This window comes from Acipenser ruthenus, chromosome 40 (genome assembly GCF_902713425.1).
Source record: "Acipenser ruthenus chromosome 40, fAciRut3.2 maternal haplotype, whole genome shotgun sequence".
NCBI classification, from domain to species: domain Eukaryota; kingdom Metazoa; phylum Chordata; class Actinopteri; order Acipenseriformes; family Acipenseridae; genus Acipenser; species Acipenser ruthenus.
The window spans coordinates 3,648,644-3,672,623 of NC_081228.1; the positions used below are offsets into that span (position 1 = coordinate 3,648,644).

Sequence of the window (23,980 nt, forward strand, 5' to 3'; positions counted from 1 at the left end):
TGCATGATGGCTTTCTAGAATGCCAATTCTTCATATAAATAACGTGTGAAAATGAATATTGATTGCCTTCCGAGGAAGCTATCGTATCTGTCTGAAACGTTTGTATAAATCCTGTATTATTATGATTATTATTATCAGTGCAGAACCACTCTGCATGCACCCACATCACCCTGTTCCTGCCTCAGCAGAGATCCCTGATTGGCTGACAGTGACATCATGGTCTGCAAAACAAGGTCTCTCATGGGGTGACATCATAGTTTATATAAAGGTGAGCAACAAGCAGTAATTAGCAGACCTCATCCTCCCATGGGACGCTTCTGCAGGTTTACAATCAAAGTCTCCTGGGGAGGGGGGGGGGGTGAAAGAGGCTAGCAGGTTCATGTTAGCAAAAAAACAGAACACAGGCTGCTCAAGCAACACTCACTGAGCTGCACATCCGCAGACTTCCACCAGGGGGGTGCTATATATAGTTCAGTGACTCGCCATGGCTTGGTTGTGAAAGGTACATCTACTACAGACTTTACAGAAAACTGCAATTAAACATCTTTAACAATCTTTTCAAAGCCGAACAATGACAGAAGTAACCATTTGGCAGTCATGCATCACACCAATTGCCCCTGCTTGCACTGAAACACAAGGAACTACAATCCCTTCTGTGTATTAGTAAGATTGTTTGGCAGGCTCTGTGAGCTGCAGATGGTTGGGTCTATACAAAGCAGTTCAGCCACAACAGAAGAACACGTGTTAACCCCTTACCCAAATGTTACAGGTGGCCTGATCGGAGAAACGTTTGCCATTCAAATGTGCCCCCTGAAATCTCTCACAACTACATTCCTTCAAGGGGAATATAAATGACACAGTAAGCACTGGATAGAAAAAAGAGAAGAAAGGAGAGGGAAGGTAGATGTTCTGTTTAAAATGACTGAGAAACAGAGAGAGAGAGAGAGACAGAGAGAGAGAGAGAGAGAGAGAGAGAGAGAGAGAGAGAGAGAGAGAGAGAATATCTTTGGATTTCAGCTCTTTATATTTTATCGACTTTCACTTCAGAGGTACTTTGGATAAAAGAAAACATCAGAGAGCAAAACTTTGTAATCAAGTGGGATGGCGAGAATGGACACAGTCAGCGTACCTTGGCAACCACAGTAACACTGCAACAGTAATCTTTCTTCAAAAGGCTGATCCTTCACTCAGAACTCTAAAAATAAAACAGTCCCTTCAACCGGTACAAAATTACAGTTTTGTAGAAAAAGTTTTTAAAACCCCACTGTGAGCATTTCCTCAACTGCTCTAGATTCCTCTAACTTTTTTTTCCTTTTTTTCTTCAAATTAAAAACAGTGTTAAATCAGTGCAAATCATTTCCATAATCCAATTCAGGATGAAAGAGCCCTGTTTTCTGTTTATTTAAAATGCTATTCTATATAGCATGCTTCCAGGTTTACAAATCTATGTATTTAGTTTGTTTTCTTTTCCATCCTTTACCTGGACAATCTCTACTTTATTAATCTAATCATGCCTCTATTGAATATAATAGAATTTTATTTTTCAGTCATTATAAGTGATATATGTAATCCTTCAATTTCTCTCTGAAGAGCTCTTCATGCAAGGTTGAAGAAGCACCGCCTTAGGAAACTGCTGAAGCACTTCCAAAGTGTTTTTCCTGGACAGAAAAGGCATTTTCATGAGTCCTCCTTGCATATTTATACCAGCTTCTTCTTCGCCCCAGCGAGGGTCTGTGGCTTGCTGTGAATGCTGAATATAGCTCCCAGTTTCTTTGGGATTATGGACCAAGTATCAAAGTTTCAGCTCAGTGACATACTTTTCTTCCGATGCAAGTAGGGTACAAGACACAAAGGGGCAGTTTATCAACGCCTTTACACCAATGCACAATGTGGACCCCTTTTTGGGTGAAAAGGAAAAAGGAACTGTAATTTTCCAGTAACTCCAGGCCAAATAACCTGAAACTCATCATTGCATCTTCTCTCGTCAAAGCGTGTGAGTCTTCACTTACACCAGCTTCTCTGCATGAGATAATAGCTTCACACCAACAGTGCTGTCAGCTGCTTTGCAGATATATTCATCTTCCTCTCTGTTGTTTCTCATTAAATTAACATTTCTTTGTATTCATGTGTGGGTAATTAAGGGAGCTGGCTGCAGAACAGATACATACACAAGAGCCATCATCCACTCAAACTCCCACTCGCTCCGCTCTGCCCTATACTGTATGAGCATCTCTTCCTGCTTCATTTTTCAACTCCCAGAATGAAGATATTTTACCGATAGGTCCTGACCCCACCTGTGTTAGTGCAGCGAAAGGTCCAATCACCCTGTTAGGACAAAGACGCACTTCCCATTGGTGTTCCCTATGTGGGACAACCAGCCCAAGTTAAACCCCAGGCTCTTCAGTTGAAACTCCAGAACAGTTCACTCTTGGTTCACTTTAAGAAAAGGTGTGGTCTCAGGAACAATTCAATCCAAACAGAAAAAAAAGTCTATATCCACCTTAAAACAGTTTTGCTTTCACTGAACTGTACCCGAGCCAACTAAATATTAGTTAGTTTATTAGTTTAAGTCCCTTATAGCCCAAGCCAATCAGATAGAGAGGAATTTTCAATTTCCGCAAGCTGTCCTCCAGTGTAATTTCAGTGTAAACAAGATTACCATGCTCCGTGCTTCCCTACAGATCTCTCCCAAATGAAAATTGCCAGTCATTTAATGAAGAATCTGTCGGTTAATGGCTTCTCAGCAGAAATCAGCCTGCTTTAAACTTTTATGAAAAAAAAAGAAATAAAAAATGGTTTTAAGATTGATATCAAAGTTTTTAAGTCTCAGAGGCATCCAAGCTCCATACTGAGAATGCATGTTTACTGTTGCACAACTAATACTAAATTCAATTCAGTGCCTTTGACATTAAGAATCAGACAATTAGGGATATAGACAATTAGGACATTTACCCATAAAGTGGCATCAAGTGAGAGGCAAAAACACCATTAGAAATCAAAAGTAAACAGTAACTGTAATGAATCCAGCTCACTAATTGAACACTGATGAACTGCACACATTTAGAATCCTGTTATTACCTCTGAGAACATCAAAATGGTAACGTGTTAGATTTTCTGTGGGCTTTGCAGAGCCAGTGATGGCAGCGTTGGGGCCCCTAAATAATTTATGTGATCCTGTTGGTTGTCTGTGGCACCGGCGGTTATGTATTCGCCAACGGGGACATCAGGTAAACAAGGAGCTCCAGTGGCAAGAAGTGATAATAACCAGGCAGAGAGCGGCCGGTGTGACACCACAGCTAGCACTTCAAGCACACACCGACACCGTTTAGGGACCGTCTACAAAGCTCCACGTTTATCGAAAGCCGTACACTCTTCTGTACCAGGTGCAGATTAAACAACGAAAAGGTTAAAAAAGCACCAAGACCAGCAGTAAGCAGCACACTGTTTTCCAGTAAAATCTTTACTAGGAGCTCAAGTCATTTCATGAACTTCCGACCTTGCTGGTTGACATAAATCAGGATTACAGTTTAACCTAGATTGGCTTTCGCTGCTATTCAATGTACTTGTCCTGAAAAGATTGAATTAAAGGCCCCACTTTTCCAGTTACTGTTGGCTTTAAAATAGTGGCCACATGGACTGCAAGAACATACAAAATATATAGAAATAAGAGAAGGCCATTCGCTCCATCAGTGCTCGTCCGGTTCCTACTAGCTGACTGATTCCAAAACCTTATCCCGTCAGCTCTTAAAGGATCCCCAAGAAACCACAACCACGCCCTCACCACTCTCTCTCCCGTCTGTCCGACACCTGTCTATCGCCACTTCTATTCCAACAGTGTCCTTTGCGCCCGGTTTCTGTGCTGTGATGTTGAAATTATTGGCTGGGGAAACTTTGTCAACTCCTTTTAAGATTTTAAAAACTTTTTTTTTTGTTTTATTTTAAGATTCCAAGCTTTAGTGCTAAACAGATCCCACAACCATTATTCATAACTCGGTCCGGTTTATAATGATGGCCAATGGCACATCGTAGATAGAACTAGCTTTTTCATTCGAGTTAGAATAGATTTGCAAGCATTGCTTGAAAGAGTTACCCAAGCTACAGCATCTCTCCCCCCCCGCCCCCGCATCAGTTAGCAACCGTGTCTGCTTCTTCAATCCGCTTTCTTCTGTCGAAGAGTTCATCCACTTTATTTGATTAAGCTTGCACAGCTTTCTGACTGCAAGAGAGCAGATTTAATCAAATTCAGTTGTGTGGGGCTGCATCCTGACTCGGACTCTAATTGTTCATTTTTACAACGCACAGGGGGTGACGTACAATCAGGACCTAATAATTCAATCTTTCCCCGGGCAAGAATGCTATGAATAAATGCAGTAGAACTAATTGTGTTTTATTAATAAAATTAAAAGTAATATAAATACGTTTTGTGAAAACGAACAGCTTCTAAACATTTTGCATATGGTGTTTACAGGAATCTGTGCTGTCAGTATGGGTGTTATTATATGGTAGTCTGGGGTGCCAACAGACATATTGCTTTCTCTGTGCAGATTTAAATTACTATAGAAACCAACACTTCAGTCTGACTACAGCACAGTCTGTGTACATCGGTCTCAACACTAAAAGAAGCAAGCTCCTTCTCAGGGTCTTTGTTCATCAAGCGTGATGCACAGCAAGTGATATTATTTTGGCACCAAACATATAATCACAATATGTCTGCCTGGCAACTTTTCTGAATGCTAATGGAATAATTAGAGGTCTCCTATTCGCTGGATAATGAGCTGCAATCATATAGTGTGCACTCCTTTTATTTAGATCATTTAGTTTTTACACAGCCTTCCTGGGTGTAATTACCGCTGTTGGTCCAACAGGCGTTGCAGGGTATAATTAGGGCTTCTGATTTTCAGCCTTCCCCCCCCCTGACTTTTCAACTCTCCTTTAAAAATGCAATTGATACCTCTTGAGTGTATCTCAATCACAACTGGGAAACGCGTCTAACTTTTCCATTTCAAAGCAGAAGCGACCCCTCTTAATCAGTGTAAATACAGCCACACTGCAGAACGATGGTAATAAAGTGTGTCCACCATCAAATTTGTCATTATCGCTTTAGTAAAAGATTAGTCTCTTATTATAACCTCGTTGTACGTCCTGCTTGTAAATAAAAAATGAAAGGCTTGGCCAATTTAGTTGTGTTTCACAGAAAAAAAACAAACAAACAAAAAAAAACACACACCTGTAAATAAATCAATTTTACTATGAATACGTTTCTCGGTTGTGATTGAGATACACAAACGGCTTAACGGGTATCAACTGAATTCTTAAAAAGGAGAATAGAAAAGTCGAGGTAAAAGACGGAAATCAGAAGGCCTTGGTATAAATCACCAGGACATGCCTCCAGAATGCCAGGTACAGGAAGCAGCAGGCTGCTCCTAATCCACCGATTGGACGGGCTGAACAAACAGTGAAGCTGCTCCACTACACTGAGAAGACAGCTGAGCAGCTTGGAGGCTATTTTGCTCCTGCTGCAGAATTTCACTCACTATTGCAAGCGACTGAGCTGCTGGTTTTGTTCACTACCTCTAAGGTTTTTTTTGTTTTTTTTTATATGCTGAGGGCTTGGCACGTATAACAGTAGACAATGATATACCATGTTAAAAGCAGAGCAAAGCACAGTAAAGCACAGTGAAGCCCATTAAAGCAAGATCAATCGCAGACATCCGTGCGGTATTGTAAAATCTAAACAGTAAATCTTTGTAAATACAGCAAACGCATGAATAATTAAAAAATGACTGTCCAAATTTACTGTGCGAGTTTACAGAAGTTGCTACAAGAGTCCAGTTAGCGGTTTATTGTTACCTCTGAAGGTGGTTCAATGTTTAAAAAACAGACTCGTTTTTGAGAAACTAGTTTGTTTTACACACAGTTCTTCGGCTCATGAAACCAAGAGCGGTATACGATCTTTGCAAAACGAAATACCAGAACTGAGGATTGTTACCTGAAGTAAGACTAAAGAAAATTCTGCATTGCAAGAACACAGTTTTGGAAGCTACAGTACAATGCATACAGAATTTCCTCAACAAGAAGAAAGGTTGAAAGTAACAAGAAGTCGAGTAGCTTTTGGGCTAATGTCTCTATAAATAAGAAAAAATATTGACGCATCTATAAAGAGAAGCCTTCAAGGACTGCCTGTACTGCATCAGATATTGTATCAGGCTAGTCTTCAATGCAGAGCTTCAAGGCAGTGCTAAACATAGTCAGCACAGCCAAAGAGGAGAAGGGGATGGAGAGCTGCCAAACTGTATATAAAACCCATTGCGTGTGAATACTAAAAAAAAAAATACTGGATTGGAACAGAGTGAAGGGATATCAAATAAAACCTTTCAGGTGTTTTAATATAGCAAGAGAGGAGCAGACAAGGAGACTGCAGTAAGATTACTCATTATCAGAGGGAAACGGCTTTTCAAACCCTTTTTGCACAATTTCAAGCTCAGAAGTAGGTGCATATAAAAAAATGAATGCATTAGTCAGCAGTGTAGTGTGTGTGTGCATGTCATGATTATATTAAGAGATCTTTTAAGAGACTTGTTTTTTAAAAAACAATATTGCAGTAAAAAGAAATCCAATAACAGACTTTAATAAACGCTCAAAATCAATAGATCCTAAGGCAAAGCGTAAAAAGCTGACAAAATATTAGCGTGACTAATTTAAGCCACAGCATTTTGTTTCGGCTTCTACTGTTTAATATTTGCATAGACGTTTCTTTGCGTGTTAACACCTTTGGAAAGTGCTGACTGCTTCTTTCTAGGAATGCTAGAGCACTTTGTCACACTTAAGGAGTTCTGCTCCATTTCCCACAGTTGTTCCAGACACTGGGATGCAATTTAGAGTACTCTCTTATGAACAATCAAAGCTTCAAGCTTAATCACAATCCTAGAAGTTGCTTTATGTGCTCATGTAACAGTATTTCATAATCTAAAAAGCCAGCGTACAGTATCCAGCGCTCTTCGTTTCTTGTATAAATGGCTTCAAGTGCAGAAAAGCTCTGTGGGGTTTGGGGTGAAAATGCTTGGAATATTTCCAGTGGTTTCGTTGTACCTACTGCATGTTGGAGAGATCAGGAGCCTATTGTAAACCCTCTTGATTATATGTGGGTTACAGTCTGCATGTGAACCATGAGCAGAGTTAACACAGATTCATTTCAGAACACGGCTGCTTTATTCCCTGTGCTTGCATTAAGAAACAAAAGAACTGCAGTGTTATACCCTGCATTTCCAATCAGCGCAATTAAAGGGGATAATTCATTCACTGCCCTGCCATTCTGCAGCCGGGAATTCAGACCCATTGATTGGCTCAACGCTATCGAAAGGTTTCAATTCCACCTGCCGTGAAAATGATTCTCAGAGCGGTGGAGAGGGGCGCGTACGTGGGTATTGCTGACACTTCCCCGTTCCTTTCTGCTCATCAAGCTCGCTTCAGCATGAAACTACCCAGGGGACACTATATAGATCCTTCTAAAATTCAGCTGGTATTATCCTGCAATTAGATGCCAGGAAATCTCTGCTGAAATGAATGCTGAATTATGGGATTGTTTCTGTGGTGAGCTTGGAATGCTCAGATCAGTTAAGCAGCCCCGTAGACACAGCGACAATTACATTGCTTTTCTACTGTCTGCTAATCTTGACAGACTAGGAAGAGCAACGCACTCCTCTTCTTACACGTTACAAAAGAGGCAGGACAATGTTTCACAGATAGAGCTGTGCCTTAAAATCTGTCGTCAGCCACTGAAGCACAACAATGGGCACCAATCAAATCCACCACTTTCCTAACACAGTTGCTTCCTAAGCTGATTTTCGTCTGTCAGAAGCGGGGGGGGGAAGGGGGGGCAGATAAACAGTTTCTTTGGATTATCCAGTGTCCAAATAATTGAAGTGTGTGAATCTAATTAGCCTAATTGAAAGTTTGAAAACACTCTGGATTCCAGCCAGGTGGTTTAGAAGTCTGCTTGCTCCTGTCTGAGGTCGTCAAGGCTTCCATCACAAACCTCCCCATCCGTGAGCGTTCCTCGTGCCCACACCACCCTGCTCGTTCTTCCTTCTTATTCCTTTTCATTAGTCACGCTATTCGGATGTGGTGACATTTGATTCAAACGCCTCCCATTAACTATCCGGCTGCACCAATAGCCCCTGCTGTATTTTCCGCAGTCTTACCTCTTTAATTGTATCGCTCCAAAAATAGGTCACCTTTCCTAGTTTCCACCCTTTCCCTGCTAGAGAATCTCATGAAAAAAAAAGAACCAAGATAACACTTCCACAGCCAACACCCATTAAACTAAGTGCACTGTTATAGGAAATGGGAGATGTGCTGTAAGGGCCTGCATGTAGCTATTAGTAGCTCAAGCTGATTACTGGAAGTGCTAACATAACCTCCTCTTTGTACAACACAATGCTGCGCAGCATTTCACTTGTTGTCAGAGTGCTTCCCTAAATGCAATGTTTGTGTTTCTCTATGCAGAGGCTGTATCTCATACAGCGGCAGAGTGCACGGCCCTTTCTGTTAAACAGTATTACGAATGCCCTCACGCTCCAGCAACAATGAAAGAAAGCAAAACAGGGCAGGCAACTGTGGCTGAGTGGAGCTGGCCAATTATCCCAGGACCATGTGCTACAAGGATAATACACCTCTCCATTCATAATATCAGAATCGCTTCACAGCATGACACCCCAGCACAGCGCAGACGGTACTATACTGGAACAAAGTATTAAGAAAGTTTTTCTGGCTCCCTGATGTGTCCGCTTAATTATTCTGATTTCTGTTTTCATTTTACATATATATATTTAACATTGCTCACAGTGCCAGCAGAGCTTGTAGAAGTCAATTGTGTTAAAGTAAAAAACAAAACAGTCTAATCTGAAGCTGTACAGGATAAGGAACACAATAGAACACTTTAACAAAAAGCAGAACCAAAGCCTTCTTTCATTAAATCAAACTATATAGGCATCAAGTAATTAACAGCCTGTTCACAGTGGGGTACCTTATTAACACCAGCCTGTCTTTCAAAAAACAAGAATTAATGCAGTTTTAACAGCAAGTTCCTGGTGTGGTGAAGATATGCTGAGCCCAATTCAATTAATGTATTGGCGTGCAAGAAACGATAGCTATGTTTTATTAACAGAGCTAATGGGGGTTACTATTGCTCTAGACTGAACTGAAAATCTCGACTGACTGCCTTACCAGTTGTCTCAACTGAGAATCGTACTGTACAAGGAAGGTGCTCAGAACTTCCCCTTTCCTTGGTTACCTACTGTACACACATACACTGAAAACAACCAGGAGGTTACAACTTGAGAAATACATGGACTGGATTCTTCTGGCTTGAACCCCTCATTGTTACAGGCTTGCAAATCAAGGGTAATGTCTCACTACTTCATCAAAACTAACTCCAATACCAGATGTTCTGCAGTGGTTTTGATTGAATCGCCCCGATCAGGTCACCTCTCCTTGTTTCTCATCCATCTCTGCAAGAGGAACGCTGCAAGGAGCGACTGACAGGATCCCTACCACAGGATGAGCAGATACAGCACACGAAGGCCAATTCGTGATCTACAGAGACAGGCTGAAGCAACACGAGACTGATAAACCAGGGGAAAGAAAAGTGGTTATTCCATTAACCCTGTAGAGACCATCCTTCTGCTAGCACATCATCAGCATTCAACCTTTTTTCTTTGACTTTTTTTTTTGGAAGTAGAAGATCGCAATAAAAGAGGGAGCCTAGCGTGACAGATCAAATTGTCTTTAAATCTCTATTATTGCTGCAGATGTGTTTCCAAAAGCAATAAAACCAGATTATTAAAATAGACCCCACCCCCACCCCACAAAGCAGCCTGGCGACATACAAATTCCCCCCAGATGCGACCTGCAGTGGCTTTATACTCTGGTCTGATGAAGCTCTCATTTCCTGCGTTGCCTGACTGTCCCTCCTCTCTCCTCCGCTCTGTGCTTTTAACACACTTTTAATTTCACACACGGGCAGCGGGCTACTGAAAATCAGGAACACAGACGGTTGACTAGTCACTGGAAGCAGACCCCCCTAATCGGGCTCCCGTTTCACTAATGAAACTCCTGCCATTAGCTAAAGCTGATGGGGGTTTCACTGTTCTGCAACTGCCACTCATAAAAATCGGAGTTGTAATCTGTTAGATGTCCAGCAGGTGGCGTTGATGTATAGGGTCAACTTGTCTTTAAAAAGGATTTTACATTTTTTCTTGTGGGCAAGTAGGGTTAGTGACTCATCCCAGTCCTCCCCCAAGCTCCCACTTACAGGTACAGTAACACCCAGCACTAGCCATAAGAATACACACTATTGCCACCTTGTGGACACTAAATACACCACAACTAACTGAAATAAATTAAAAATACTATTTAAAAATGATGCCTAGCCAGCATCTTTCTTTCTCTACCTGCTCAACCTAATGGAGTATACAGTAGTCTTTTGTTAAAATACTGAGGTCTGCAGAGTGGCAATGCCTAAGTGATTGACTGTCAGGGAGAATTGGCTTTGTCAGTGCTATATTGACAGCCATTGAAGCAGAAGGTTTATTTTTATACACTACTGTGGGGGGTTCACAAGAGAACAGTTAAAGACTCAAAAGCTAATAAATGAATTTTGTAAACCGTATTGATTCCGGACTGTTCACAATGTTGGTCTCACATGAGTCCTAAACAACAGTATTTTAACGTACCCAAATCATGCTTCTTGAAAAAAAAAAAAAAAAAACATTTGACGTTTTCGAAGCATACTGCATGACAACAGTACATTTGCTTGAACCTGATGAATTTTTAAAAGGTTTTCTCTATTTTCTATCAGACCTCGTACAATGCCCCTGGGCACTCCCAATGCTCACTGACATTAAACTCTCAGCGGAAAGCAATGAACAAAAGTCTCACATTTTCTCAAAAGTCTGCTTACCACGAAATGTAGTGCTATCCCTGGAGCAAAAAATGCCTTGGGAAACTCTTAATGCCCTTCCATTCATTACATAGGAATCATTATGTGGACAGACGGTATGTATTTTTTAAAAAGCGCGTCAGTCACCAAGCAAAGCAACTGGTTGGCTTTTGAAAGGAGAGAAGGTTTGAAGGGGTGTAGACAATGTCACTCTGTAGATGAATTGGCCCAGGAGGTGCAAGACTTGTAAGCTCTACGTAGTAAATGGAAGCACAGAGCACAGGCATCTCACTGAGTTTGTGAAGATGACAATCCCACGCATCATCCAACACGATATGGCATCACGAGATGTAACATCAAGGAAAGTACAGACTGCAGCTGCTTCAGCAGTTTCCCCCAATCACACAGGACTTGTGACAAGACTAGAAAAAGCAAGGAGCACTGAGGCGACATCCCCCCGCATGAAACACAACAAGCACAGACACACGCGCTCTCAGGGGTGGGACTGCCAGGCTGTGCACAGATGATTCAAATCACGATGATTCCGGTCCAGGTTCAGATTGCTCTTTTTTTCACATCACTTGGGGAGATGTTCAGAAAGCATCAGTGCACCGGGTATTGGTTAGGAGGCCTGCCACTTTGAATTGAATGAATAACACACGGCAATACATTTCGTCTTTTAAAATGCTTGTGTTGTGCCCCATCAAAAGTGTTGTACAGTACAGAACACAGAACTGCCGCTAGACAACACAGACCTAAACAGTATAAAAGTCTTCAAGATAATCTTGCAGGGCTGTACAGATGTCCTGAATGCATTTTGGAATTGAGGTTTTTGAGTTTAGGAACTTTGAAAAGAGACACGCTCCCTGCGGAGAGACTATCTCCATCAGCAAACAGAACCTGGCAAAACACCTCCAAGTTACTGCAGCCAAAGATTTTGTGTTGAAGTTAAGACCGCACGTTACTAGAGCTGCAGCAAGTGTGGCAGAAAACATACAGCCTGTCACAGTCTCCTGATCCAGCCAGGCCAAGCACTGGTATAAATTTTCTGTAAACAGAGTGAAATTAATAGACAGTTCCGTTCCAAGTGCTGGCCTGTCAGGGCTTAGTGACTTATCGCAGTTTGACTACGAGCTGGCCTTGAACAAAAGCAAGGTGTCCAACTGCATCCCACACACACACACGCTGCTGCTAACGGATGTGTGCATGCCAACTGCAGCCACTTACCAGCAAATGTCCTGAATGATGGCATTACATTTGAAGACACAGCAAATGTACTTTCTAGTCTTCAGTAAAAGGGGATTGCAAATGAATAAGATACTAACCCAGCACCAGGTATCACTGTACTGATCAGCAAACATAATTATTAACACTGCCACAGAAATGAAATTTATTACACCTGGGAAATGTCAGCTGCAGCAACCTTCAGACAATGCTGTTCAAAGGACTGGTCAACCCGAGAATAACTGGTGACGTCAATCTGTGTGCCAATTACTTCCCCAGACAGCCTCCAGTAACTGTGTTCAGTTATTCCTTTAGAAAAGGAAAGATCACTTGTCTGGCATCTCCATGAGCCTCCCCTCCTTGATTGATCACACAGTCTCTTATGTAATGATCCAAAAAGTGGCAAATCTACATAGATCGCTGTTGAAATCTATTTTAACACAGCAAGGGTTTCCTGCCAGGGACGACTTATTGCCCCACATATTATTACGTATAATACAAACACATGCAAATTAGGACGCTGTTAACATCCACTGAGGTCTAGATCGTTAAAATAGACAGCACTGATGTTTGTTATTGCATTACACTCTGGAAACCTCGGTCTATTCTGTTGTTGGCATCCCTGACAAGTATTTGTTTAAGCTTGTTTCAGTCATAATGAGCAACAGAGCAGACTGAAAGAGGGCTGATGGTAGGCGTTCGGCTGACATTCCTGATGTTTCACTGTGTCAAAAGTGACTTTATGGGCCTTTTGCAGATGCCCACACCCGGCTACTGTGTAAGGAGGTGGCAAAATGAATCATCTGTCTTTCCAGAACAATTTTAACACCTTGCAGACCAGTCGTGTGGAAGTTCCTCCACTGACAGCATAAATACAGCTGATTCTAATGGGTATAGCCCAGGCAAACGATACAGTGATGTGAATGACACAGTGTGGTTTTAAACACTGTTCAGTAAATGCACAGCAGTAGCACGCAGAAAGCATGGTGAACTGCAACACAAACTGCATGTTTTATATTCTAATTTTTTTACAAGTAGGATTCAAGGAGCGGAAAGGGAAGAGGAGATATTTCCTGAGTTGAGTTCGCACTGCGGTGACGGAGTACTGCATTTGCAAGTCAGGCATGAATATTTAATGGTGCTCCTGGAAACAGCGAGGATAGGGCTGATAGCAGTGCATCGATGGCAGTGTAGGCAGAGAGAGACTGAGTGAGAGAGAGAGAGAGCTGTAAGATGAGACAGAGGACAGGAAACAGGTCTGCCAAGGGGCCATGTGAGACTAAATAAGAGGCACCACAGGCCAGGTCAAGAACAGCCCACCCAGCTCCACTCCCACTCTCCCAACACCGCCAGCCAGGATACACTAGAACACAGGAACTGTCTGTTACTGCATATGGGGAGATGAGTCTGCATTGTTACACCTAATATGGTCAATGGGTTTTTCCTGTAGCTTAGGAAAGAATTAGCAAACATGTATTTTTTAAGAAATGACATTCTCACGTGGCTTCTGTTCTACTTGCACTTTCTATGTCGTTTAATCATGATATTCTCTCGCCTCTTCACAGCCTTCTTTCCTAGTATTAACCAATTAGCTGCTTCCCTTCATGACTGACATGCATTGCAGCCAGTAACATGCTTTGACCCCAAAGACATGGCTGAGGTGCGATGACCTAGGTTGTGACAGTGTAAGGGACTGCCTGACTCTGTTATCACATACAAACTGAGAGCATTCTTTAAACCTAGCATGATTCAGAGTTGATTGCTATGGAACTAGGAAGCACAGGAAACCACAAAAGGGCAGACAGCAAGCACTGCAAGCCGCTCAGTAAGTAGAGCTGAAAGACAGCTTTAAGGGGAAAATGAATCCGACACAACACTTAAAGCACAAGAACCACTCAAAAGGATTGAAAAAAATAAATAAAAGAAAAGTTTCCTAGAAGTTTCTCTTCCTGAAGAAGCTGAGAGCAGCACTAATTGTTCTGCCCGATTACTGGCAGGGTTTTTACTGCGGGCGAGAGCTAGCCCAGCGTACAGCCTGCACAGCAAATCATCCTGACGCTGTGAACCCGGGACTGTGTTCCTTCTTTCACTTCTACAGTTATACATTCATTGCAAACAGTGCCTCGTCAGGCAGTCAATGCAGAATGTTTTACAGGTTCAAATGATGTATCACTTATTCGAAGATCGTCATGAAGCAGTGATGTGGACCCCTGCTTTGGTAATTGGAATGCGTGCTGGAGTTTAGCCAGGACACAATACTGAGTGGAGAGCTAAGCCCTGGGAACACAGAGTCACTTTGTGGCTTGGAACTTGGTTTCAGGACCCTTCATGGCACACCAGGGGAGACTTGAGGAGACTTATGGCACCATTTCAGCCAAGCTTGATACAGCAAAGTTGCCTCAAACTAGATCACCCAGTCTACCGGAGCCAGGTTTCAAGCCACTGCTCTTGAAAGATGACAACCAAAGATGAAAATCTGCCTGTTGCATGACAGCTACGGCATTCATTTCAGCTTGATTCTGAAAAGAAAATATATATCTTGCCCTACCTTTAAATCCTGGGTTATCACCCCTGGTAGAAAACTCAGAATTGGATTAAAATAGAAATGTTAAAATATATATATTTTTGGGTGGTATGATAATGAAAAGCTCTCGGCTAACACAAAAATCTGATAAAAACTGTAGCCGTTTAATACTGAGTGATGAAGAAAATTACCGTACAGAAACAGCTTTCTTGCTGACAGTATTTAATCACCAGGTAATGGAAAACAAACAAGCCTGGTTTCCAGTTGTCTAGAGGCTCGATAAATTCTACTTGGTTAGTCAAACTCAAAACAGACACATAAATCCCAGCTCCTGCTCGAGAAGACACTGCCTGCCACACATCGAGCGTGGACTGTCACCACTGCTGCCCAGCGCTTCTGTCACAACTCAGCACAGCAACCTGGAGATCCCAGAGGCTACCCGCTCACTTCTCAATACTTCAGATGAACCCAAATCCCGAGTGGTAGTGGAAGACTTACCGAACCCACTGAGCCACCAGGCAAAGAGTAACAGAGCTTATAGAAACATGTGTAGCTAATTTATTCCAAATGTCTTGGCACGGATCACCACTGTAAAAAGCTAAGGGCACAAATCAATTAAGTTTTAAGCAATGCAATATTTCTTTCAGACTTCTCCCTGGTTGATTTCAAAGTCGCCATGCACCGATCCTGAATATAATTATTATATACCGTACACTGAAACCTTGTTCCCCATGTTAACTATCTTGAATTAGAATATCACTGTGACGTCATCTGACACATCTATAGAATTCCAAATCTAGAAAATGACTGTTCAAGAATAAATAGTATGAATCCCTCATTACCTACACATTAATAATGAAACAGCTTATAATGAACAACTGATGACATGCATTAGTATTAAGGCTGTCCAATTCCCTATCCTATTCTGAATGCAGGCTGTTCCCTCCCCCTGCCCCCATGTTTTAGCTGATGAAAGACAGTTGGCACCCCTGTTTTTAGCTCCCCCATTTCCCTTTCCCTAATATAGGCTGTGTGCTCTTCTGCAGTCCATCGTAGTCCCTGTCTGCTCCTGCAGTGGCACATGGCCGGCATTTTCTCACAGACTAATCAGTTTTTGGAAACGGGTCGCTAGGCAACCCGGCAGCCTCTCTCTGAGACGAAGGGGAAAGTCAGCACAGATATTGATGGGCTCGAAACGAAGGAAGCAGCCTCTTCCAGAGACACCGCTCACCAGCACAGCTTTAGGGAGAAAAGCAGCAGCAGACAAGTAGTGGTTGCACCAAGCCCAAAGAAAAACGAACAGCATATAAGATAATGTGTGCTCCTTCTGTATATCGTGGTAAGGAAGGAGCCGCGTTCAGTTTGCAGGGGAGCGGAGAAGCATTATGCAAAGCTTTGCAAAGCCCTGTCTATTTGAAGGGTGCCCATACACTGTATGTCCCTGGAAATGGACTGCTGCTGGCCTGTTCAGTGCTCTAAGGCTCTCGTTGAAGATTTTCAGTGCTACGCCTCTTAACCAGAATCAGGCACTCTCCCTACTCTGAACCCTGGCAGTCCCAACTGACCTGTGATCATTAGGATCGTTATGAAATACGTGCTGGTGTTTAGAAACCACATTTACAATATCAGAATTATATGGCAAGTGCTTTTTTCAATGTTTTTTTTTTCTTTTTGATGAAAAAATAAAATATCATTAACATAAAACAAAGGCCTGAGGCATTTCTAGTATGGGACATACAATGATCAGTACACTGAACAAATCACTAATCTGAACAGAGTCTGGTACCAACGGGGTTGAATTAGTAAGAGTCTACAATAGAAGAATAGGTAGAATTACATAATGTAGATAGACAGATTCAGGACACAGATAGACAAACAGACAGATAGATGAATAGATAGATAGATAGATAGATAGATAGACCCCCTGGTCTTTAGGAACAGAGACTGTTAACACTGACTGAGTAAAGGGATTGCTTTCCTAGCCTGTGTCCTTGAGCTCTCCTATTTCAACGTATTGAAATATCCGTCTTCTCTCGGCTGCGCTCCTGAAATTCCATTTGTTTCTGCACGTAGTTCATTTCTTTTGCTGCCACTCTTTATTCAACATAATTACAAGCCGGTCTGTGATTTCCAGGGATGCTTCTTTAGTCCCAAGAGAGAGACCGAAATAATAAAAAGAGTGTATGGAAAAGGGTTAGACCCTTAATCACCATTATTTATTGTTTTAGCCAGGACCCAGTGAGATGTATAACTTGTATCTTAGGGTTAAGCTACAGCTGCAGTTTGACAGTCGTGTCCAATTTGACACTAGAATATTTTAAGCTGGCTTGTGTTTATTATATGCTTCTGTAGTGTCACCTTCTGCGCGCACTGTTACAAGAAAACCCACGTAACAGTGCTTTCCTCCCGTCACAAACATCAACGCTGTTCTTATCGAATCGAAATATCTATTGAGCTACACTTGCTTCTTAACTGTACACAATTCTAACTTCTCAAAAGACTTTCCCAGGCAAGGTAGTTGAATGGTCCATCACCTGAAGTATATCAAGGTAAAAGCTTAGCAAAAGTAAAGTGAAAGCCTGGTAGGGTATGATACATCTCAAACATCCACGGTAAAGCATGATAAGTGACTGTGTAAATGTACTGTACTAGGGTACGTGGGCGAAAGTAAATGGAAAACTGTATAAAGCTGGTGATAAACAACTGCTCTATACTTGCTTGACAATCAGGGATGGGATTTCTATGTAGGCAGGGACGGGGGCTGGAGGGTAAGCGGTACAGTATCTCCACCAGGGTCCTCTGGGCAATCTTAATGACTATAGCCTGTCTGTCATGCTGTACAATGGGACAAACTGGGGGACGTGGTATCGGGGGAATTTCATTCTGTGCAGAAGGTTGTGTAAAACAGCAGCTGTACTTCCAGATGAATGTATTGAAAGTCAAAAGAGCATCTCTCTGTATCAGACTATAGTTTTAATGATCTAAACAAATCTTAATACTGTGGCCCTCAAGCCTGTAGTTCTGCTCCAGATTGACCTCTCTCCTCTGTACAGTATTACAGTAAATTATTAAGGGCAGTAATGAATCACTCTGGAGAAATCAGCAACAGGATAAACCCAGAATGTCTCACACTCCCTAGAAAACACGATCTATTAATACAAAGAGTATCATTATTAGGGAAGAAATTGTAAGGTAATGTACATAATTGTGTGCACCAGGGCTCCTAAGATATATTAGGGTTAAGTATCCTGCAATAAACACACACACGGATATAGAAACTGACGACCCCCAAGCCTGTTCTGTGGTTGAAAAATGGAAATGAAATCTGTTCTGAAGCCAACAGCATTGTGATTTATTAGAGTGGTGTGACTTACAAGAAAAGGCATAGACACTTTTTTTTTTTTTTTTTTTTTTTTAATTTGGAATCGGCTGCAATTGTTTTTTACCCCATTTTCTCCCCAAGCCTAGCTCAACATTGCAACCCCCGCACTGACTCGGGAGAGACAAAGACGAACACACGAGTCCTCCGAAACGTTGTCGTCAGCTGTCTACTTCATTTCACTCTGCAGGCCCGCCATGCAGCCACCTAAGAGCTACAGCGTCGGAGGACCACGCAGCTCTGGGCAGCTTACAGGCAGGCCCGCAGGCACCCAGACAGTCTACAGGGGTCGCTGGCGCGCGGTGAGCCAAGGACACCCTGGCCAACCTAAGCCCTCCCCACCCCTCTGTCAATTGTGCGCCGCTCCCTGGGAACTCCCGTCCACGACCGGCAGTGGAATAACCTGGACCTGAACCAGCTATTCCTTTGATTACTTTGCACTAGCAATGACTACTCCTACAAACCAAGGTCACCATATTCCGACACCTTAGACTAACGTAGCCTCACGATTGGATGAGAAGTTCTCAATAGAACAGCTGAACACTGAAACGAGATGCCTCAAAAAGAAATCATGAGATTCATCACTTACAGTAACGCTTGCATTTTTGGCAGGTGGACCCTATCATATATATAGATATAGACAGCTATATTATAAATACGAGCCGATGAAACCTTGCTGGGAAGATGAGCCATGTTTCCGTTGAAGAATAGAAGCTTTAATTGCTCGACTTTGCAGATGAAATCCAACATTTACCCAGGCTCATTTTATCACTTACTCTTCATTACATGAGCTGCTGTGAATCCTCCTGTAGCTACAGCATGCCAGGAGTATCACAGGAAAGGAGCTCTGCTGAGCTGCCTTTGAATCAGCAATTTGAGGAAAGCGCAGAATCCAGGCCAGTGGCATAGACAGCCCCGACAGCGTTTGTTTTTTCTGACGTGGGTTTCTTGCAGGTCATCACAACCAGCATATGTGTCTTCTTTATGAATTCAAGTTGACCCTGCCTTTAATGCCATAACAGTGTCTGCTTGTACTCCAGCATCATTCTTCCACTGTTAAGCCTCCTGTGTGAAATCAGATCTTGTTAGCTGACCAGTTAGTTTATATTCTCTAACGGTAGTTTCCTCTCTGAAACTGCCTGACTCCTGCTACTACTTGTAGCAGAAAGTGGGGTGGAAATCTGCATAAAGTGGAGCGTTTTTTACAGAAACCCCTACAGATCTCATGCAGGGTACTACAGCTTTAAAAATAAGAAACTCTGTTTCTTTAATGTCTCACACAGTCAAAACTCGGACCTCTTATAGAAGGAGAAACGCAACCATTTCCTTCCAGTAATACCCACCAAGGTGATTGATACAGTCTGTCTCGCTAGGACTACCTTTGCCGGTAGGTATCGTGGGAGGAGAATGTTTCAGGAACCCAATTACAGCCGTCTGTCTGTCGGGAGAGATGGAGGTGACATTTCAGGGCTTGCTGCTGTGTCACTGACGAATGCCCTCAGTCCATTGAAAGGGACACGGAGGCAGCTATAAGATCCATGTCAGACCTGCCCCTGACTAATCCATACATTCAGGTCGCTGTCCCCAGGCTTTTGTCATTGTCACAGTAATCTTCCATCAGCCCCAGCAGTTCATTATTCATAAGCGGTAGAGGTTGTTACAGCAGACAGGTTGCCTTTCTCTGATATTCCTAAGGCGCTTGTCCCTTGAGACGCCGCCATTTGATCGTTGCAACTTATATACAGTGCCGTGGGGGGCTATTTACACTTCAGAAAGAGATGTTTACACCACCATTAAAAAGCATGTTTAGTAAGCTTTATGGTGTATGGTGGAGCCCTCAAACATTAACATCAAAAGGAGATCTTTTATTTCATCTTTTGCAGTTAAAGTATATTGGAAATGAGTCATTATTTAAGCATTTTGGTAGACAGATATTTCAAATGAACCAACTATGCACACATATCATTGAAGCCACTGCGACAGAAACAGAGACAAACACAGAACCGTGCTGAAGCAAAAGTATAGTCAAGGGCAGCAACAGCAATAAGAGGGGTCTATAATGACACCCAAGCATGTTACAAACTACTTACAAATAAAGCTTTAAAGTGTACACAACTGCTACTACATGCAGTACTGTATCATTACACCTTCGCTTAAACAGGCTTGATTAGTATTTACTTACAACACAGCAGCTGTGGATGGATGCATGCTGGACTGTGAACTGCAGCCCCTCGCTCGATCTGTGCTTCTCTAGCAGTGGGGGAAGCAGCTCTGCAAGGTCTTCTTGTGACAAGATAACAGCAGAGCGATGACGCTTTAATTCAGCCCACACTCGGGATAACTACAGCCAGGCCTGCGTGTGTGTGAGTGTGTGTGTAGGATAGCGGTGTGACATTCATTCAGCTGCACAGATTAGTCATAATCAGTTTAAGGGAGATAGACGTTATTGGGCATATGTCCATAATATCATGTTTAAGAATCCACTGCCCCCACCGTGGGGTTTGCACAGGAATTCAACAAGAATTTTAATGTTACAGGCTGGTGCCACAAACCCTGGAGGTGTCCGATCAGTTGGCGGCTTTACAGCGCGGGAGGCTTCCTAAAAAGGATGCTTTTTAATTGGGTACAGTCTGTGTTGGTACAAGGCTGGAGCTTTTCCAGAACGATGCTGGTAAGAGTGAAAGTGGTTGCCAGCTGCCAGCTTCGGAACCCAGTATTAGAGTAGGATAACGCTGCAGAAAGTGCATGTTTAGATGAATCATGGATGTGTGTGTGCGTGCGTGTGTGTATAGAGGAGGATGCGCACGTGGGCACAAGTCTCTTGTACAAGGTTGGGTTCATTCACAAGCCTCTAAAGGTCTTAGCTTGAGTTTAGGCTAATGCAGCACTCCAGCACAATGGACAGTCTGCATAGAGCCACATGGGGTTATTGAGGTTCATTGGCAGATCTTTAATAGGAGCCAGTGGCATAATCCCTCACCATTCATTAAAAAAAAAAATCTCCAATACTACATTAGAGCTGTCAGCTGTATCGTGAACATGGACTACATCCCTGTTCCTTCACTGAATGAGAGGGAATGGGCAATCATAAGTGGCTCTCAAGACAGAGCAGGGATGGAAATAAAGACTCCCATTGCATAACATTCCTGATTGTACTATGAGTTTACTACGACAGACCTGAGCTTGTTGCCTGTATACACCGTGGCTGGTATTAAAACCTGGAATGGGTTTGCAACAGAAATCTTATTTCCATCCCTGTACAGCCTTCAATATGCAAGCAAATGAGATGTCACCAAGTGTCACCCACATGAAAAGAGCTTGGGTTACAGCTAATCAATTAAATCCCTAAATGATACCTCTATGCATCACCCTAGAGGAGAAATACTCCTCCATACAGTGGCAGTCTAATGCAGAAGCTGCTCTTTTGCTTAAACAGAGCTGCCAAAAGCACTACACACCTAGCTGGGAACAGTCTGATCCTCCAAGACAGTGAGTCTGGCTTTTAAAAAAGCACCAATTCATCCAGACATGAGACATCAGCATTACCCCGCAAGATACCTAATTTACTACAGAGACACAGCACTTACTGGTACACAGCATATGAAACAGAAAACCCCCCATCACAGACATTCACACCTGCCATGGATCATATTTCATGCTCTCTGTTGTTAATGTACATACCTGCCACATGAAACAAGCACTACAGGCACATTATAGATGCTTACTGTGGGTTTTTTTCTGTCTTGCAAATTGTTACTGAATGCTGACTCTGCCAAGAGTGAGGCAAGCATTACAAAATTATTTCAAAAATGCATGGCTCTATAGAACGGAATAGTATATTACAAATAAACGAGGAAGTATGTGAAACTCTGTGTTTAAGTGCACTGAAGCACATCTTTACAAGAAAAATATGCACGCTGTTTTTATTAGCACACGTTGTGTTGGATTTTAAAGTGGTGCGTCTCCTGCTGGCGCCATCTGGTAATGCAAGGTTATCTTAGTCCAATATTGCTGCCGACAAGAGAACATTACTTTACACTTTAATGTAATACAGATTACTTCATGCGGTGTACTTCTTCCCCGGGTTATTTTAGATGTAAATGTTTATATCAGCACTCAACAGTATACAATTATATTACGTCGGTTTAGTTTGTGAAGTATGTAATTAATCACAAAAAGCAAAAATATACAAGGGAAAACAATTTAAAAAAAATACGTTTAGGTTTTGGTTGAAAAACAGAGATTAACATTTATGTACAACTTTTTTTTCTCAACACAATTTTAAAAAAGTGAATTCCTTCATTAGATATTAATAATACCCTATTATCGGGCTGACTGGTTGCTAAATAGGCCTACTCGTTTAAAATAAATCGTAACATTATATGCACAAGAACCAACGCATCTGTTGCGGTTACAATAAGCAAGCGACTTTGCGAGAAGAGCAACACATTACAGCTGTGAAAATACAAAATGCGGTGCTCTGCGCTGGAGAACGCCATGCTGCATCACGCCCCTTCATAGATACTATAAGACAGCCTTCGAGTGCACTTACACACAACACATCCATGGAAAGATCAATAACCACTTCAAAAGCACTCCAAGAGGGAACCGCTATATTTGATTTTTTTGTATCAAAAGGGTGTCAAAAAAGCTATACTGTTGGTTGGTAAGCTGTTGCCAGCATTACTACAGCACACAGCCTCTGCAATTAGGGAGATTTGTATTTTGGTTGCAGCCTGCGATAGACTGCATACTAACCTTACACTAACCGCTTAAATATATACATTACGTTTACACAAGAGGTACCACTAACACATGTAATAATGGCAAAGCAATATATATATATATATATATATATATATATATATATATATATATATATATATAAGTTTTTTTATTTATTTAGTCGAATTCCACTACACAGTGAAATGCAATAACAATACTACTAATAATAATAATAATAATAACACATCCTCATACCACTGCACATATAAGCTTCTTAATATTACACTCTTACAATGTATTACTCGCCAGATTTTTTTTTTAATTAAATTACTCACAACTTAACCAGGTTTGTTACAGCGCAAACGAGTTTATATTCAACTTTCTAATTTTGTCTAACGTAATATTGCAAGAAAAAAAGAAAAACACAAAACACAACAGGATGCAAACGAACAAGAAACAGCGCACGCGAAAACTTGAGCGCCACAAGCAGCACCCGCACCATGGCATAGACATTGCACTTCAACTCACCTTGAGCCGCCGTTCCTTGGGTGCTGATTACACTTGCTATCAAAGTAGCCACATACCAAATCATAGTACTACTGCCAGCCGCAAGGAAACCACATCATATCTCAATGTGCATTTCTTTCAGTAAACCTTGCATCGCCTTGACCCCAGGACAGTGAACGCGCAATCCCCAGATGACAGCCTTTTTTTTTTTCTCATGCCCTGTTCACTTGTTCTTCTGTGCTTGCCTTCAGTCTTCCCATCCTCTTCTCTCCATTCGCATCCCCTCTTCACAGATAGAGTACCTGCACCAGCGAGCTTAACGCAACCAGAGCTAGCTCAGGAGTCCACAGCGAAACCAAGCCTGGGAATTTAGAGTCTGGATCCGCCCCCGCCGCGATCTCATTGGACGGTGTGGGAGGACCGTGGGCGTGGATTGGCCGCTCCTCTCGTCATTCGGTTTCGCCAGTAGAAGGCGAGCCCGGCTTCAAGGTGAGGTGGAGCGTGCAGTTGCACCGGAGCCGCAGTATCATGCGCAATAACAGAGAAAGCCGAGTTAGCATCTTCTCTTGTCTCCCTCTGGATTTTTTTTTTTTACACTCACGCTGCATTGAAGTTTACAGAGGGAGAGAGCGAATGAGTGCCTGACTTCCAGATGTGTTCCGCGCACGCTGTAAAAAAAAAA

At 42.3% G+C, this 23,980-nt stretch overlaps 1 protein-coding gene across 6 annotated transcripts in view; it reads right to left on the minus strand.

Moving 5' to 3' along the window:
- LOC117397240 (protein turtle homolog B) overlaps positions 1-23,625 on the minus strand; it is a 93,419-nt gene extending 69,794 nt beyond the window's left edge. For all 6 annotated transcript variants that reach the window (XM_059010132.1, XM_059010134.1, XM_059010133.1 and 3 more), the window contains exon 1: positions 23,320-23,625. In XM_059010132.1, the coding sequence (XP_058866115.1) occupies positions 23,320-23,383 (64 nt within the window). In that variant the 5' untranslated portion in view covers positions 23,384-23,625. The remainder of the gene's footprint in view (positions 1-23,319) is intronic.
- Positions 23,626-23,980: the final 355 nt, after the last annotated feature.